The sequence below is a fragment of the Nerophis ophidion genome, linkage group LG03 (assembly GCF_033978795.1).
Source record: "Nerophis ophidion isolate RoL-2023_Sa linkage group LG03, RoL_Noph_v1.0, whole genome shotgun sequence".
NCBI classification, from domain to species: domain Eukaryota; kingdom Metazoa; phylum Chordata; class Actinopteri; order Syngnathiformes; family Syngnathidae; genus Nerophis; species Nerophis ophidion.
The window spans coordinates 72,508,116-72,527,428 of NC_084613.1; the positions used below are offsets into that span (position 1 = coordinate 72,508,116).

General features: G+C 41.8%; 1 protein-coding gene across 1 annotated transcript in view; it reads left to right on the forward strand.

Annotated features, from left to right (window-relative positions):
- Positions 1 to 19,313, forward strand: part of e2f2 (E2F transcription factor 2) — a 47,978-nt gene that overhangs the window by 27,511 nt on the left and 1,154 nt on the right. The window contains exons 2-7 of the mRNA XM_061896023.1: positions 6,990 to 7,080; positions 7,167 to 7,386; positions 13,229 to 13,390; positions 14,472 to 14,586; positions 16,206 to 16,377; positions 19,079 to 19,313. The exon at positions 19,079 to 19,313 is cut by the window's right edge and continues 1,154 nt beyond it. Of these exons, the coding sequence (XP_061752007.1) occupies positions 6,990 to 7,080; positions 7,167 to 7,386; positions 13,229 to 13,390; positions 14,472 to 14,586; positions 16,206 to 16,377; positions 19,079 to 19,313 (995 nt within the window). The remainder of the gene's footprint in view (positions 1 to 6,989; positions 7,081 to 7,166; positions 7,387 to 13,228; positions 13,391 to 14,471; positions 14,587 to 16,205; positions 16,378 to 19,078) is intronic.

The following is a 19,313-nucleotide window of genomic DNA, read 5'->3' on the forward strand; positions in this document are numbered from 1 at the left end:
AGAGCAACGCTTACTCCAATCAGCAGATGTCCTGTTGTCATAATTCCGAATAGGTGGATATTTTCACGTCGTCGACAGAAAAGGGTCGCCCTCCTTCTTCTCCCAAGAGTCCGTCGTGTGTCCAGCAACAACCGCTTCGTCACGACAGCAGGTTCTACCAAACCCACGATCTTGTCAATTTTGTTGAGGCCAGTTAAATAGTTCCAATGTTTAGATTTGGAGAGCAGTGCAAAAAAAGAGGCAACAAGAAAGTTAAGACAAGACAAAACAAAGCAAGCAGGAGCGGAAAGGGGAGCGTCCACCCTCAGTGAGTGCCAGAGAGAAATATGGGCCAGCGATATATAGATTTTATCAATATATTTGAGTTTTTTTCTTGCAGACTATTTTAAAAATTTAAAAATGGATGTTTTTCTCCTCTTCCTTTGGCAAACTTTTTGCCACTCAGGAGCTTCCGTAGCTTGCGCTGTCCCATTACTTCTTAGCGGCTCATATAGCAAAACATGGCTAGTGCTACCGAGAAAGAGAGATTTGTTCCAAAGAAAGGAAAAGTGTTGTCGGTTCTTTCGTTTTGTGGCAACAGGTGTGGAAGCGGTGCAAAGTTTGTTTCAAAGAGGCATACGCACAACTAACTTATTGCTGCATCTGAAATACAAATATTTACGAGGCGAACAAGACCCAACAACAACCAAAAGTACGGGCTGGAGTCATTTACACTGGGTATGTATGACAATGCCATGTATGATGAGAAAGAAGCACAATGCGTAGAGCGGTCACGAAAGCAATCGATCTGCACATCGCCAATATGTGTGAATAAAAAAGGCTTTATCTACTTACTGAAACAAACTATATTCCTATGTTTTACTGCATTATTTATTTGGATACAAAGCACAAGACTACATTTTTTTTATTCACATAAGTATTTTATTCAAGTCAGAAGTTTGCACTTTATTGATCTCAATGTTGGAGATTGTTTATTTGCATTGCTAAATTTTTGTTAATAGAAATATTCTGTTCAAACAGAGGTATTGCTTCCCAAAGGAAGCTCTTAATTTAATTATTTGAATATTATTCCATAAAAAAGTACAATTTATATCGGGTCTAAAAATAAATCAGAAGTTGGCTAAGAGTAAGATGCAGTGTATGCTGTGTTATTTCCAACTACTAGTTTTAAAGAATAAATTGTTTTGAATTGTCTCTGTCATTTTTATTCACTGGTTTCTTTTAAAAAGTTGGGTGGAAAAATCGGAAAAATTGTAAATCAAACTTTTCTGTGTAAAAAATCTGGGATTTTATTTTTAGGCCCATGCCTATATCCAAATAAAGAAGCCTGGGTGTCATTTGAGAAATTAAGAAATTGTATTGTTCACATTCGGGCTGGACAATTACTTTAATTTTAATTTCAATTTTAATTATGGCTTCTCACGATTATGACATGTGATGATGTGTTGCGCAACATGCATGATTATTCCGGAGCTTGTGACTTTGAAACAAATGAGGAGCGAATGAGTAAAAAGAGTGCATGTCGACTCTAATTTTGGGATGTCACCATGGTTGCTACTTTTAATTTGACAGAACACAAGCATCCCTAATCAATGATCACTAAAATCAACAGAAGAACTAAGGCATATGATTTCGGGGTTCACATAACCACGGACAGAGTCACACAATAGGCCAAGGGTTCTCAACCTTTTCTCAGTGATGTACCCCCTGTGAATATTTTTTTTAATTCAAGTACCCCCTAATCAGAGAAAAGCATTTTTGGTTGAAAAAAAGAGATAAAGAAGTAAAATACAGCACTATGTCATCAGTTTCTGATTTATTAAATTGTATAACAGTGCAAAATATTGCTCATTTGTAGTGGTCTTTCTTGAACTATTTGGGAAAAAAAGATATAAAAATAACTTGTTGAAAAATAAACAAGTGATTCAATTATAAATAAAGATTTCTACACATAGAAGTAATCATCAACTTAAAGTGCCCTCTTTGGGGATTGTAGTAGAGATCCATCTGGATTCATCAACTTCATTCTAAACATTTCTTCCCAAAAAAAAGAAACCTTGTCCACAAAAAATCTAGCTGTCAACACTGAATATTGCATTGTTGCATTTATTTTCACTGTTTACGAACTTACATTCATATTTTGTTGAAGTATTATTCTATAAATATATTTATAAAGGATTTTTGAATTGTTGCTATTTTTAGAATATTTAAAAAAAATCTCACATACCCCTTGGCATACCTTCTAGTACCCCCATTTTAGAACAACTGCAATAGGCCAATAAAACGGAATCTGCTCTTAAATGCAAAATAACATCAGGGAAATTGACATAAATGTAATTGAAATATTGTCATTTATTTAGGAAAACAATTTGTCCACTACCGTTCAATTATCCGAAACACATTCAACCGCCGGCCATCCTGAACTAAACAATGTCGAAACGGCCACTTGTAACCGGGACTAAACTACTGAGCTAAATGTAGAAGGAACAATCAATACATGAACACAGCTCATCTACTTGTGTTGTAACAACATAATGTTACATTAATCTGCAACCAGTGGGTTCAACTTGAGAGGCGTGCTTTTTATTTTATTATTACACATTTTTTTTTTTGTACAGCCTCAAGTGCCTTCTTACTCATCGAGCTGAGAACGGCACAACACACTTCCCCTTTTCACAATAGTGGTATGATGCGCCACATCCGGTCTGACTGCGCTAACAAAATAAAGGTCTCAAATAAAGTAAAATAGACTAGCATAATGTACTTAAAGCACTTTTTGACACAATTATTAGGCTTTAAACTTAAAATACTGGTCAGAATTGTCCAAAAATGTCTGACACCAATAAATGTGAGGATTTTTGCATTTAATTAACATACAATTTATTACATTTTATTTATATATGGTGGTAAAAAATAAGTGTAAAAGGTAAAATTGAAATAAAAACAAACTAAAACCACTGAATTTTCTTTTTCTTTTTATTGCTATTGTGGTTTGAATGTATTCTTATTGCTATTATTATTTTAATCGTTGTGGTTTATTTGTTACTAATTTATAGCCAGTTAAAAAAAACAAAAAACTAAACATTTTTCAAGTTGAGTTTTGGTGGTGTATTAAATACTCCTGTTGTCAAATTCAGAAATAATCCTGTAATTAATCGTGACTACAATATCATTCAAAATAAACATAATTATTTGTTTTGCCATAATCATCCAGCCCTAGTTCACATTGACATTAAACATTTAAAGGCCTACTGAAATGAGATTTTCTTATTTAAACGGGGATAGCAGGTCCATTTTATGTGTCATACTTGATCATTTTGCGATATTGCCCTATTTTTGCTGAAAGGATTTAGTAGAGAACATCCACGACAAAGTTCGCAACTTTTGGTCGCTAATAAAAAAGCCTTGCCTTTACCTGGAAGTAGCAGACGATGTGTGCGTGACGTCACCGGTGTGAGGGCTCCTCACATCCTCACATTGTTTATAATGTGAGCCACCAGCAGCAAGAGCTATTCGGACCGAGAAAGCGACGATTTCCCCATTAATTTGAGCGAGGATGAGGGATTCGTGGAAAGTTAGAGTGAAGCACAAAAAAAAACGCGGCAGATGTAATTAGACACATTTACTAGGATAGTTCTGGAAGATCCCTTATCTGCTTATTGTTTTAATAGTGTTTTAGTGAGATTGTAAAGACATACCTGAAAGTCGGATGGCTGCGGTGAACGCCAGTGTCTCTCAGAGAAGCCGATGGAGGAGCCAAGATCACAGCTGCCTTTTTGAGCTGCAGGAGGAAGTCCCATAATCCACTGAAGTCTCCGGTAAGAGCCGACTTAATATCACAATTTTACCATCCAAAAACTTGCTGGTTGACGTAGAAAACATGTTCGCTTGACCGCTCTGTGCTGAAGCTTCACAACAAACAAAGAAACACAGGCTGTGTCTCGGTTGCTAAAGGCAGCTGCAATCCACCGCTTTCCACCAACCGCATTATTCTTTTTAGTCTACATTATTAATCGAAGAAATTGCAAAAGATTCAGCAACACAGATGTCCAAATTACTGTGTAATTATGTGATGAAAAGAGACGACTTTTAGCCGTAAGTGGTGCTGAGCTAATATTTCTCCTCCAACCCGAGACGTCACGCGCACGCCTCATCATACGCATCATCATTCCGCAACATTTTCAACAAGAAACTTTGCGGGAAATTCAAAATTGTAATTTAGTAAACTAAACCGGCCATATTGGCATGTGTTGCAATGTTAATATTTGATCATTGATATATAAACTGTCAGACTGCGTGGTGGGTAGTAGTGGGTTTCAGTAGGCCTTTAGTAAGGGAATAATATACTCAAAACAATCTGAATTGACTTGCAGTGTGAATAAGGCACATGGCATGAATGAAAGCTTTATTGTCAATGTGGTCAAGACCTACAAAGAATTTAGCTCTGTTAGACAAGAGTATAAATTATCATGAAAAAGAGACTGTTATGTAAATGATGCTCATGTTTAAATGGAGGAAAACGATGACAACAAGCTGCCCATTCTCCTTAAGTCTCTGGTGAAAGTCACAAATAAATGAGCAGGTTTTGGTTATTTCGACTTGGGCTGTGAATCTTTAAGCACCACACGATTTGATTCTTGGCGGTAATGGTCTGATTCAGAATCAGTTCTCAATTTAAAACGATTCTTGATTCCAAATCAATACTTTTTTAAGAACATCGGATGCCAGTTTTATGGTTAAATCCATCCCTCCATAAAATAAACAGCTGTGATACATTTCTATATTACTTCAAAGAAAATAGATTTTGTTTAATAACATTTTACACAAACATTTAAAAGGGAACATTATCAGAATTTCAAAAGGGTTAAAAACAAAAAAAAATCAGTTCCCAGTGGCTTGTTTTATTTTTCGAAGTTGTTTTCAAAATTTTACACCTCCCGGAATATCCCTAAAAAAAGCTTGGAAGTTCTTGATTTTCGCTATTTGCGATGCGACTGTCCATTTCCCTGTGACGTCATACAGGGCTGCCAATGCAAACAACATGGCGGATATAGCGACATTAGCTCGGATTCAGACTCAGATTTCTGCGGTTTAAGCGATTCAACATGTATTGAAACAGATGGTCGGAGTATGGACGCAGATAGCGAAAACAAAATTGAAGAAGAAATTGAAGCTATTGAGCGAATAGCTATTGACGCTATTCGGCCATAGCATAGGTGTACCTAATGAAGTGGCCCATAGCATGGCTGCCTGCCTTATTAGCATCGCCGGTAAAATGTGCGGACCAAACGATCAGGACTTTCGCATCTTGTGACACTGGAGCAACTTAAATATGTCGATTGGTAAGTGTTTGTTTCGCATTAAATGTGGGTATCTAGTTTCAAATGTACATACAGCTAGCTTAAATAGCATGTTAGCATCGATTAGCGTAGCATGTTAGCATCGATTAGCTGGCAGTCATGCTGCGACCAAATATGTCTGATTAGCACATAAGTCAACAACATCAACAAAACTCAGCTTTGTGATTTCGTTGACTTAGCGTTGCAAATGCATCTGCAGGTTATCCATACATCTCTGTGCCATGTCTGTCTTAGCATCGCCTGTAAAATGTGAAGACACTCTGGCACATTCAATGGGGGTCTGGCGGTAGATTTCTTGCCAGTGGTGCAACTTGAATCCCTCCCTGTTAGTGTTGTTACACCCTCCGACAACACACCGTCGAGGCATGATGTCTCCAAGGTTCCAAAAAATAGTCGATAAAACGGAAAATAACAGAGCTGAGACCCGGTGTTTGTAATGTGAAAATGAATATGGCGGGTGTATTACCTCGATTACGTCACGTTCTGACGTCATCGCTAAAAGACCGATAAACAGAAAGGCGTTTAATTCGCCAAAATTCACCCATTTAGAGTTCGGAAATCGGTTAAAAAAATACATGGTCTTTTTTCTGCAACATCAAGGTATATATTGACGCTTACATAAGTCTGGTGATAATGTTCCCCTTTAATAAAGTCGAAATACAAATAAGGCAACAAGAGAAGTATCCAACACTTGTCTTTTGTAAAGTAAATATGTCCAACAGATATGGGCATCTGTATCAACAATCCATCCATCCATCCATTTCTACCGCTTATTCCCTTTGGGGGCGCAGGTGCCTATCGCAGCTACAATCGTGCGGAAGGCGGCGTACACCCTGGACAAGTCGTCAGCTCATCACAGGGCCAACACAGATAGACAGACAACATTCACACTCACATTCACACACTAGGGCCAATTTAGTGTTGCCAATCAACCTATCCCCAGGTGCATGTCTTTGGAAGTGGTAGGAAGCCGGAATAATTTCGCCACATCTAGTATGTGTGTGACAATCATTGGTATTTTAAATGTTTAACTTTATCTATTTTTCTGCCTATCGATTTTTGAATTTTTTTTTAATCAATTAAGAAGAGTTACAAAAAAGATTTATGTATTCCTTCTTTTTTTTTTTACACTTCTAAGGTTGACGTCAGTCACATTGTTTAAAAACGTTTTAATGACTTGTGTGGTTCTTCTCCGTGCTGCCAGTGTGTGTCGAGTTACAGTTAATAATCTTTGTATTCATGGTGTGCCGTCAATGTAGAAGAAAAACCAAGAAGGAGCCGTGGAAAGGGTTGAGGGGGTGGGTTCATTCGGAGGATTTCCTGGCGTTGTGCAGGCGGTGGGTTGAGAGGTGATTACTCCCCCCCACCTACACGCTGCCCTGTTGAATTGCTTGGGAAAGTGTAAGGGGATGCTTTGTTCTTGCACTTGAGGGCTGTTGGCACATTTATGACTGAAGGGGCAACTTTCCAGCCTTCCTTTAGCACTTTTGGCTGCTTTTGTTGCCTCCGTTTTATGCTTGAATGTTTTCAGAGTAAATGAAGGAAGCCTGGTCTTTAATCAGACTCTTGTCTGATTGTGACAATAAAAGTGCATTATTAAAACAATATGCATGTTTCTGCTTCTTTTAGGCTAAAAGGAAGCTGGATCTTGAAGATCCAATTTTCCTCCCCGAGTTCCGCACCCCTAAAGGCAAAGGCAGCATTGCAGCAAGTCCAAGAAGTGAGAACATGACTTTTTTTTAAATCAATATCATCACTTTAAAACAAGTTATTGTTATGTAAGAAATGTCTGGTTGTTGCCTTCAGCTCCAAAGTCGCCGGGCGAGCGGACAAGATACGATACCTCGCTGGGACTGCTGACTAAAAAATTTGTGGGCCTCATTGCCGAGTCTCCAGATGGAGTTTTGGACCTGAACTGGGCCACGGAGGTCTTGGAGGTTCAAAAGAGAAGAATTTATGACATCACCAACGTCCTGGAGGGAGTTCAACTCATCCGGAAAAAGTCGAAGAACAACATCCAGTGGTTGTAAGTGCAAGAGCATAGAAGCAATCTGCCCTTAAGGTAGGGATGGGCCAGGGGTTGGCAACACAAAATGTTAAAAAAGCCACATTGGACCAAAAATAGAGAAAATAATATGTCTGGAGCTGGAAAAAATTTAAAGACTTATATAAGTGTTGTAATGAAAGCAACACATGATGTAAGTGTCTGTATTAGCTTAATTAGTGAATAGTGTGTAGTAGAGATCCGCGGTTTGCGGTCTCATCTGCGGAGTCCGCGGATAAACCGCGGGTCGGGCGGGTGACATGACGAAAAAATAGATTTTAATTAGATGCGGGCGGGTGGCAATTGAACCATCCGGAAGTATTTGATATACATGGTTCTGGGATCGGTATCCTTTGCCATTCAAAGAGCATTTAAGACCCGTGTCACAAAACGAAGAAGTGTGAAGTGAAGTGGAGTGAATTATATTTATATAGCGCTTTTTCTCTAGTGACTCAAAGCACTTTACATAGTGAAACCCAATATCTAAATTACATTCAAACCAGTGTGGGTGGCACTGGAAGCAGGTGGGTAAAGTGTCTTGCCCAAGGACACAACGGCAGTGACTAGGATGGCGGAAGCGGGAATCGAACCTGCAACCCTCAAGTTGCTGGCACAGCCACTCTACCAACCGAACTAAATCGCCCCACAAAGAAGACAATAGGAGACGCTAATATTCTCTAGAATGACGGCCGGCAGTCACCCAGATAATAAGTATTAGGGCGTGTTATAAAGTCTTTGACTTTGTCGCCCTCTACAGCATGTACGATCTGCTTGTCAGTCCAGCAACATGTTGTGTGTGGCTTTCGCAGCAACATGCACCCAACTGCAAGGCACACTGGGTGACACAGAGTACACTAATGGTTGTGATATAAACAATTTTAACACTCTTGGTAATATGCGCCACGCTGTGAAGCCGCACCAAACAAGATTGAAAAACACATTTCGGGAGAACATCCTCCCAGTAACACAACATAAACGCAACACAACAAATACCCAGAATCCTTTGTATCCATGACAATTCCTGACTATATTATACATCCCGCTAGCGCTTTTATCCAGAGACTCAAAGCACTTTTACATAGTCCATCCGTCCATCCAACGTCTTCCGCTTATCTGAGGTCGGGTCGCGGGGGCAGCAGCCTAAGCAGGGAAGCCCAGACTTCCCTCTCCGCAGCCACTTCGTCCAGCTCTTCCCGGGGGATCCCGAGGCGTTCCCAAGCCAGCCGGGAGACATGGTCTTCCCAACGTGTCCTGGGTCTTCCCTGTGGCCTCCTACCGGAAGCGCCTAGGGAGGCGTTCGGGTGGCATCCTGACCAGATCCTGATCATAGTGAAACTCAATATCTAAGTTACATTTAAACCAATGTGGGTGGCGCTAGGAGCAGGTGGGTAAAGTGTCTTGCCCAACGACACAACGGCAGTGACTTGGATGGCGGAAGCGGGGATCGAACCTGGAATCCTCAAGTTGCTGGCACACTCGCTCTATCAACCGAGCTATACCGCCCCACAATAATTAGCCTACTATCAAAATGACTGTGTCACAGGCTGACACAAATACTAGTTAACAGAAATGTTAAAATTTAATATTTATTCTACACATTTTTACAACATTGGAAAACATTGGTAAAACTTCTCAGAGGCTGAGATAATTCCTGGAAATGACTCTCTTAGAATGGCCAAAGGTATAGGTGTGTGTGTCCAAGTTAAAGGAAACATCAGACTGTCTTCTTCTAATGGATTAATTACAATCTTTGCAATCTGGGTAAGCGTTTGCTGTGGTCTGGAACAACATGGCACACTATAACAACTATCAGAAATGCAGCCAATATTACATACAGATAATGTGTCATGAGACATGGAAAATAAAGCTAAATACACTGAGGACACAAGTTAAGGAAATTAAATGAACTTAAATATACCTACAGTACAAATGAGGCATAATGATGCAATGTGTACATATAGATAGCATGTTAGCATCGATTAGCTTGCAGTTATGCAGTGACCAAATATGCATGATTAGCGCTCCAACAAGTCAATAACATTAACAAAGCTCCCCTTCGTGCATTCACGCGCAGCATAAAATGTTTGGTGGACAAAATGAGACAAAGGAGTGGCATAAAACACGTCTTTCTGTGGCGGCGTCGGAGAAAATTGTACATGTAAACAAACCGTTAAGTCACAGTCCACACATCGGTGAGTTCAAGGACCGTTGAAATTAGTAGGACAAACTGGCTTTCGCCAAATACTCTCATCACTAAAGCATAAATACAAACCTGTTAAACAGTGGGCTTTCTAACAATTAGGAAGATTTGTGTCGTATTTGTCCTCCTCCAGAAACCATACTACAACAAAAAACATGTTTTTCACCTCATTTTTTTTCCCCATTTACATATATTTTTGAAAAAGCTCCATTGCCGCTAAAGAGACATGGGTTGCTGACCCCCGGGCTGGGCGGTATACCGCTATATTTTAGAAAGTGGTATGTATTTGAGACAATGGCGCAATACCGATATTGTGGCAAATGCAAGAAACGCAGTGTCGTTTCTTTCAGGTTTTTATTCACAGACTTCCAACATGAGAATAAATCAACACAACACAATATGCTCCTTTTAAAGTGTGTAAGAGAAGACACAAGCCGCACCCATTCTGCTGAGTGTGAGCATGGTCCTAGTGCCCGCCACCCAGCCAGCAAAACAATTCAGGGGGCCTCACTTGCCTGCCGTAACGGGTACAATGTCCATCCCGCGGGGGAGCGGGTGTACCTTGTGGGGAAGAACAAATATCAGGGCCCGGTGGAGACGAAGGACATACAACCCTAACAGATTTTGGAGGGCGACCTCGGCGAGGGACTTGGCCCGGCAGTACTTCTTCACCTGCCACACAATGCGCCGGTTTAAGCTTGTCTTACGAAACGCATTCCCTGCGCATGCCCATATCTAGCACAAACTCTTTAGGACCGCGTTCCAGAACCCTAAATGGGCCATCATAAAGGGGTTGGAGGGGCGAACGGTGAGCGTCGTGACGTACGAAGACAAAATGGGCATTTCTAAAGGGGAACACTATCACAATTTTATTTTTCGAAGTTTTTCTCAAAATTTTACCCGTCACGCAATATCCCGAAAAACAGTTTCAAAGTGCCTGATTTACACCATCGCTATATCCACCCGTCTATTGTCCTGTGACATCACTGCGTGAAGCCACCAGAAACAAACATGGCGGATAGCACAGAAAGGTATAGCATAGTATCTCGGATTCAGACTCGGATTTCAGCGCCGTAAGCGATTCAACAGATTACGCATGTATTGAAACGGATGGTTGGAGTCTGGAGGCAGATACCGAAAACGAAATTAAAGAAGAAACAGAAGCTATTGAGCCATATCACGACAGACAGCGGCACGGGAGGAAGCGTGGACGAATTTGGCGATCGCCTTCTAACCAACGATTGGTATGTGTTTGTTTGGCATTAAATGTGGGTGGAGGGAAAGGCTGGATGCAAATATAGCTACAAATGAGGCATAATGATGCAATATGTACATACAGCTAGCCTAAATAGCATGTTAGCATCGATTAGCTTGCCGTCATGCCGTGACCAAATATGTCTGATTAGCACTCCACATAAGTCAATAACATCAACAAAACTCCCCTTTGTGATCTTGTTGACTTTATCGTTGGAAATGCATCTGCTTTGAGTGTCGCAGGATATCCACACATTTTTGCCATCCCTGCCATCTCTGTTGTAGCATAGCTGTCGTCGGTACAGTGTGCGGAACAAACGAGGGACTTTTGCATCTTTTGACCACTGGTGCAACTTGAATCCGTCTCTGTTAGTGTTGTTACACCCTCCGACAACACACCGACGAGGCATGATGTCTCCAAGGTACCGGAAAACAGTCGAAAAAACGGAAAATAACAGAGCTGATTTGACTTGGTGTGTTTAATGTATTTGAGAAAATGGCGGGTCGCTTCACGATGTGATGTCACGGGTGAAAGGTCATTGCTTTGAAAGGCGTTTAAATCGCCAAATCACCCTTTTAGAGTTCGGAAATCGGTTAAAAAAAACATATGGTCTTTTTTCTGCAACATCAAGGTATATATTGATGCTTACATAGGTCTGGTGATAATGTTCCCCTTTAAGCTCCGATGGCACAAACGACTTAGGGAAACAGTGGTGGACCAGGCCAGGAGCCAAGGACCCCCTCGGCAAAAAGGGAAACGATCGCGGGGCACCACCCTCAGGTAAAAATTCTCCCGGAGCGCGGAGTGGTTGACCGAACACCAATTTATCGGTGGCCGCAGCGAGATCCTCTTTAGGGGCCGAGCGCAACTTGAGCATAACCCAAGGCAAACGGTCAACCCAATTGCTATCCACGAGCGCCACATGCAGAGCCGACCGGTGAAAACGTTCACGTAAGCTTCTAGCTTGGGTATGGTAGGCTGTAGTACGGTGCACCCGCACACCCAAGGACTGCGCCAACGCTGACACAAACTGGGGTACCCTGTCCAAGGTGATGTCTGATGGTGTGCCAAAACGCGCAACCCAGGCTGACAGAAACGCACGGGCAACGTGTACAGAGGCAGTGGAGGAAAGAGGAACCGCCTCCGGCCATCTGGTGGTACGATCTACCATCGTTCGCAAGTGTGTAAAACCCTGCGACGGAGGTATGGGGCCAACTAAATCTACATGTATGTGGTCAAACCGCCTGACCGGAATCGTAAATGGTTCGAGGGGCGCCTTAGTGTGCCGGTGGACCTTGGCGCGCGCACATGTCACGCATGCCTAACATCCTTCCTAAGGCCAGCCCAAACAAACTTGGCACCAAACAACTTGACTGAAGCCCGAACGCCAGGGTGCGACAGGGAGTGTATTGCGTCAAAAACCTGGCGGCGCCAGTCTACCGGGACAACCGGCCGATGGTGGCCAGTGGACACATCGCAGAAGAAACACCACATCCTTGAGCACGAGCGCCGTATCCTCAGCTTTGAGTGCGCTGATGCTAGGCTCGTTGGGCTGGTCGGCGGCCATTCCCGAAAAGTCTAAACAAAGCTGGACGGGGCACACGAGTACGCGTAAGAAACAGTCAGCCACAGGGTTGGCTTTACCGGCCACATGCTGAATGTCCGTAGTGAACTCAGAGATGGAGGAGAAGGGAGGCTGCTGACGGGCTGACCAAGGCTCCGTGACCTTTGACATGGCAAACGTCAGGGGTTTGTGGTCAACAAAAGCCGTGAAGGATCGACCCTCCAACAGAAAACGAAAACGGCGCGTTGCAAGATTAGGGTTGGGTATTGTTTGAATTTGTACAATTCTGATTCCGATTCTTTCTTTAAAAAAAATACAATAAAAATAAAAAAGGCAGGGTCAAAACATTTTTGGGGATATTTTAAATGAGCCAGCGGTCAGCGGACTGGGTATCGAAACTAGAAATCGAAATTTAAACTTTTGAACGATTCCGGGAGATTCGGAAAGTTAGTCCCGGTTCCAATCGATACTCGATACCCAACCCTATCAAGATACAGTGCCAACAACTCTCGGTCAAATACACTGTACTTCCGCTCGTTATCTCGCAGTTTACGACTGAAGAACGCAAGGGGCTGCCACACATTCGCCACCCGTTGCTCAACCACAACACCAACGGCGACATCAAACGCATCCGTTGTAAAAGTATTGTGTGTTTATTGGAGGATATTCAGGGCTTGATCTCCGAAAGTTCTGCATGTCCGTCCCATCCATTTTCTCTTCCCTTTGAGATTGCGGGGGGCGCTGGACGTATTCAAAGCAAACACATTTTTTTGGGACAAAAACTCACTTCTCTTGTTTCCTGCAGGGTGGGAGATGTGTTTGAAGGCGGTTCCAGCGGAGGAGAGAAAGCTCGAGCTTTGAGGAAAGAGCTGGGAGACCTGGAAAGAGCGGAGAAATCCCTGGACGAGCTCATCCACTCCAGCACCGCACATCTCAAACAGCTCACTGAGCACAAAGACAATCAGAAATATCCTTTACATACAAGCAACAAGAAAGTTGTCATTGAAGTATCTAGATCATGGGTGTCAAACTGTGGCCCGCGGGCCAAATCTGGCCCGCCGTGTAATTTAATTTGGCCCTTGAGGCAATATCAATTTAGCATTAGAGCTGGCCCGTCTGTGTTATACAGCGTCGGTGCCGCTGTAACACCGCATTCACCGCTAATACTCATACTTGCCAACCCTCCTAATTTTCCCGGTAGACTCCCGAAATTCAGTGCCCCTCCCGAAAATCTCCCGGGGCAACCATTCTCCCGAATTTCTACCGATTTCCACCTGGACAAGTATATTGGGGGCGTGCATTTAAGACACTGCCTTTAGCGTTCTCTACAACCTGTCATCACGTCCACTTTTCCTCCATACTAACAGCGTGTCACATAATATTTGTGGCTTTTACACGCACGCACAAGTGAATGCAAGGCATACTTGGGCAACAGTCATACAGGTCACACTGAGGATGGCCGTATAAACAACTTTAGCCCCGTTACAAATATGCGCCACACTGTGAACCCACACCAAACACGGATGACAAACACATTTCGGGTGAACATCCGCACCGTAACACAACAGAACAAATACCCAGAACCCCTTGCAGCACTAACTCTTCCGGGAAACTTCCAGCAAACTGACCAAAAATTTACGTTTTATTCATGCATTTTCTCTTGCTACTTCAAGGCTTGTATGTTTGGTTCATTCATTATTGTTATTTTATTTTCAAATTTATTATTAGCCTGTGGAAAAAAATTGATATTTACCTCAGAAGATTGCAAATAGAAAAAAAGGCATAACTTTTTTATTTAAATTTTATTTGATATGCCATTGATAATTTTATTATTATTATTATTTGAAACTGGATTTTGCATGTCACTTAAGTTATATAAGCCTTGCTTGTTCAATATGTAATGCAAAACTTGTTTGGGTCCCTATTAAAAGGTTAATTTGTTCAACCTTGGCCCGCTTCTTTGTTCCATTTCAAATTTTGGCCCACTCTGTATTTGAGTTTGACACGCCTGATCTAAATGGTTGTGAACCTTGACCCCTCCGCTTTACATTGGGCTATGTGACGTATCAAGACATCAGGTCCATCGCCAGCCTCAGAGACCAGACGGTCGTCGCCGTCAAGGCTCCCTCCGAGACAAAGCTGGAGGTGCCCGACACGGCCGAGGTGAGCCCGCATCTTTGGACACCCCGACCCCTCTTTCACACCGAGATCCTGCATTTATTGGCCTCCCGTGTTGACCCGATAGCAATATTTTGGTACTGGTACCAAAATTATTTAGATTCTTTGATACTTTTCTAAATAAAGGGGACAACAAAAAATTGCATTATTGGCTTTTTTTAAACAAAAAATCTTAGGGTGCGTTATATGTTTCTTTTTGCAAGTTTGTCCTTAAATAAAATAGTGAACATACAAGACAACTTGTATTTTATTAGTAAGTGAGCAAACGATGGCTCCTAATATAGTCTGCTGATGTATGCAGTAACATATTGTGTCATTTTCCATTCTATTATTTTGTCAAAATGATTAAGGGCAAGTGGTAGAAAATGAATTTTTAATCGACTTGTTCATTTACAGTTAATATCTGCGTACTTTCTCTTTTAACATGTTCCATCTACACTTTTGTTAAAATTGAATAATCATTAATTTTTCTGTTGTTTGATATTTTACATTAGATATATTAACAAACATTTTATTACATGGGCTTCACGGTGGCTGAGGGGTTAGTGCGTCTGCCTCACAATACGAAGTTCCTGCAGTCCTGGGTTCAAATCCAGGCTCGGGATCTTTCTGTGTGGAGGTTGCATGTTCTCCCCGTGACTGCGTGGGTTCCCTCCGGGTACTCCCACTTCCTCCCACTTCCAAAGAAATGCACCTGGGGATAGGTTGATTGGCAACAGTAAATTGGCCCTAGTGTGTGAATGTGAGTGTGAAAGTTGTCTGTCTATCTGTGTTGGCCCTGCGATGAGGTGGCGACTTGTCCAGGGTGTAAAACGCCTTCCACCCGATTGTAGCTGAGATAGGCGCCAGCGCCCCCCCCCCCACGACCCCAAAAGGGAATAAGCGGTAGAAAATTGATTTAATTTATTGTTATTGCTATTTTCATTATTTAACTCGTTTTATTCGTTACTAAATTAATGTCCAGTTTTGATTTTTTAAATTATATTTAAATTTGAATTTCGGTGGAACAAAAGACTCATGTTTTCAAATTCATGAATAATCGTATTAACAATCGTGATTACAATATCAATCTAAATAATAGTGAATATTATTTTTGCCATAATCGACCAGCCCTACATTCAATACCACAAATGACAGTAGCTACCACATAAATATATATTTAACAATATTAGCAAATTCTTATTTAATAAGGTACTGTAAGCTTTTTAAAGAGATGTTAATACTTTAGTTACTTGGTATCAAACATTTTCAGTTCTCTAATTTATTGTCAACATACCGGATTGGATTTGAGGCCTAAAAAGTCGGATCGGAAGCCAAAAATGTTGATTGGGAAATCCCTAGAGATAGACATCTGGCTAAATGTGCCTAGAAAAGGGGACTAAGTTCACCATCCAATTTTCTAACTTTTGTTAGGTTCTGTGTGAAAGTCACAGACAAATGCAATATTTACTGTCATGCCCCTGATGTACTCCTTTTGCAGGATCTCTCTGTGACAAACGGAAGTTCTGTGCTCTTGTTTCTATACAACTGTTGTCTTTGGAATACGTAGGAATCAATGCCCTTGAGTCCATCGAAGACTAAATTTTTCCTCTGTCCTATGCCAGGGGTCCTTACAAATTTATCTAAAGAGCAAGAATGGCCCCATAGAGGTGTACCTGTGTCCGGAGGAGGGCCTTGAAGACGTCAGTCCGGTCAAGAGCTCGGTCACACCCGAAAAGCCTTTGACGACGCCAGTGCAGCCCTTAGACCTCTGCATCAAAGAAGAACCTGTTGAAGGTACGCAGAAGAAAAAAGATGGGTTAAAGCCATTTGGTGCCACCTGCTGGTTTGCATGTGTACATTTCCAGACTCTGCACAATGAGACATTCCTTATAGTTGGGTTATTCCAAAAAGAAAAATATACAAGCAACGATATTTAACACTAAGTGGCCTTGATTTAGTGATGTTTTGTTTAAGTTAAAGTACCAAAGATTGTCTTTGCCCATCCCCTTGTTCACCACCTGGGAGGTGAGGGGAGCAGTGAGCAGCAGCAGTGTCCGCGCCCGGGAATAATTTTTGTTGATTTAACCCCCAATTCCAACCCTTGATGCTGAATGCCAAGCAGGGAGGCAATGGGTCACATTTTTATAGTCTTTGCAGTGTTTCCCACAGGTCAGGCATCTATTTGTGGTGGTGTGGTCGGGCGGCGTTGGGGGGGGGGGTTTGTCAGCGGTGGCGGCGATGACCAAGAAGAACACGGAGTTGTAATATAATTACATTGGCGAAGTTACAATGCATAGTAGGCTACCGCCACCTACTGCACCGGAGTTGTAACTACACGCTCCATTCACAGACAGAGTCCCATTGCTTTTATGAGCGGTCGAGCGAGTCAAAAGCCGAAATGTTTTTTTTTGTTGTTGTTTTTTTTATCTATTTGTGGCGGCCGTAATTCTCTCGTGGCGGGCCGCCACAAATAAATGAATGTGTGGGAAAACCCTGCTTTGGTATGACTCGGCCGGGGTTTGAACTTACGACCTACCGATTGCAGGGCGGACACTCTAACTCAGTGGTTCTCAACCTTTTTTCAGCAATGTACCCCCTGTGAACATTTTTTGAATTCAAGTACCCCCTAATCAGAGCAAAGCATGTTTGGTTGAAAAAAAGAGATAAAGAAGTAAAATACAGCACTACGTCATCAGTTTCTGATTTATTAAATTGTATAACAGTGCAAAATATTGTTCATTTGTAGTGGTCTTTCTTGAACTATTTGGGAAAAAAAGATGTAAAAAAAACTTGTTGAAAAATAAACAAGTGATTCAATTATGAAATAAAGATTTCTATACATACAGTGGGGCAAAAAAGTATTTAGTCAGCCACCGATTGTGCAAGTTCTCCCACTTAAAATGATGACAGAGGTGTGTAATTTTCATCATAGGTACACTTCAACTGTGAGAGACAGAATGTGAAAAAAAATCCAGGAATTCACATTGTAGGAATTTTAAATAATTTATTTGTAAATTATGGTGGAAAATAAGTATTTGGTCAACCATTCAAAGCTCTCACTGATGGAAGGAGGTTTTGGCTCAAAATCTCACGACACATGGCCCCGTTCATTCTTTCCTTAACACGGATCAATCGTCCTGTCCCCTTAGCAGAAAAACAGCCCCAAAAGCATGATGTTTCCACCCCCTTGCTTCACAGTAGGTATGGTGTTCTTGGGATGCAACTCAGTGTTCTTCTTCCTCCAAACACGACGAGTTGAGTTTATACCAAAAAGTTATATTTTGGTTTCATCTGACCACATGACATTCTCCCAATCCTCTGCTGTATCATCCATGTATCCATTTTGGTATAAACTCAACTCGTCGTGTTTGGAGGAAGAAGAATACTGAGTTGCATCCCAAGAACACCACACCTACTGTGAAGCATGAGGGTGGAAACATCATGCTTTGGGGCTGTTTTTCTGCTAAGGGGACAGGACGATTGATCCGTGTTAAGGAAAGAATGTTTAAGGCCATGTATCGTGAGATTTTGAGCCAAAACCTCATTCCAACAGTGAGAGATTTGAATAAATAAATGATAAATGGGTTGTACTTGTATAGCATTTTTCTACCTTCAAGGTACTCAAAGCGCTTTGACACTACTTCCACATTTACCCATTCACACACACATTCACACACTGATGGAGGGAGCTGCCATGCAAGGCGCCAACCAGCACCCATCAGGAGCAAGGGTGAAGTGTCTTGCTCAGGACACAACGGACATGACGAGGTTGGTACTAGGTGGGATTTGAACCAGGGACCCTCGGGTTGCGCACGGCCACTCTCCCGCTGCGCCACGCCGTCCCATATGGTTGACCAAATACTTATTTTCCACCATAATTTACGAAAATAAATTCTTTAAAATTCCTACAATGTAAATTCCTGGATTTTTTTTTTTCACACTCTGTCTCTCACAGTTGAAGTGTAGCTATGATGAAAATTACAGACCTCTGTCATCATTTTAAGTGGGAGAACTTGCACAATCAATGGCTGACTAAATACTTTTTTTGCCCCACTGTAGAAGGGAATAAGCGGTAGAAAATGGATGGATGGATGTAGAAGTAGTCATCAACTTAAAGTGCCCTCTTTGGGGATTGTAATAGAGATCCGTCTGAATTCATGGAATTAATTCTAAACATTTATTCACAAAAAAAGGAATCTTCAACATCAATATTTATGGAACATGTCCACAAAAAATCTTAGCTGTCAACACTGAATACTGCATTGTTGCATTTCTTTTCACAGTTTATGAACTTACATTCATATTTTGTTGTATTATTCAATAAATATATTAGAAAGGATTTTTGAATTGTTGATATTTTTGGAATATTTTTAAAAAAACTCACGTACCCCTTACCATACCTTCAAGTACCCCCAAGGGTACGCGTACCCCCATTGGAGAACCACTGCTCTAACTACTACGCAACTGAGTAGGTTTTGTTTTTACCTGCCTACAGAAAATGTTTCAACACCAGCCCCAGCTTCTTCTTCTTCCTCCTCCTCTTCCACCACCGCGGCACCGGCCTCTTCTCTGCTAGATGTGGAGGGTCTTCTGGGTCTGCCCCCCAGCCTGCTCCAGATCACAGAGGACCAGCTGCCCGGCACGTCCTTTACGGCCGACCCCAACACCCCCTTTGTTAGCTTCTCCCCGCATTTGGACCACAGCTACCTGTGGAGCCTGGAGGACGGCGA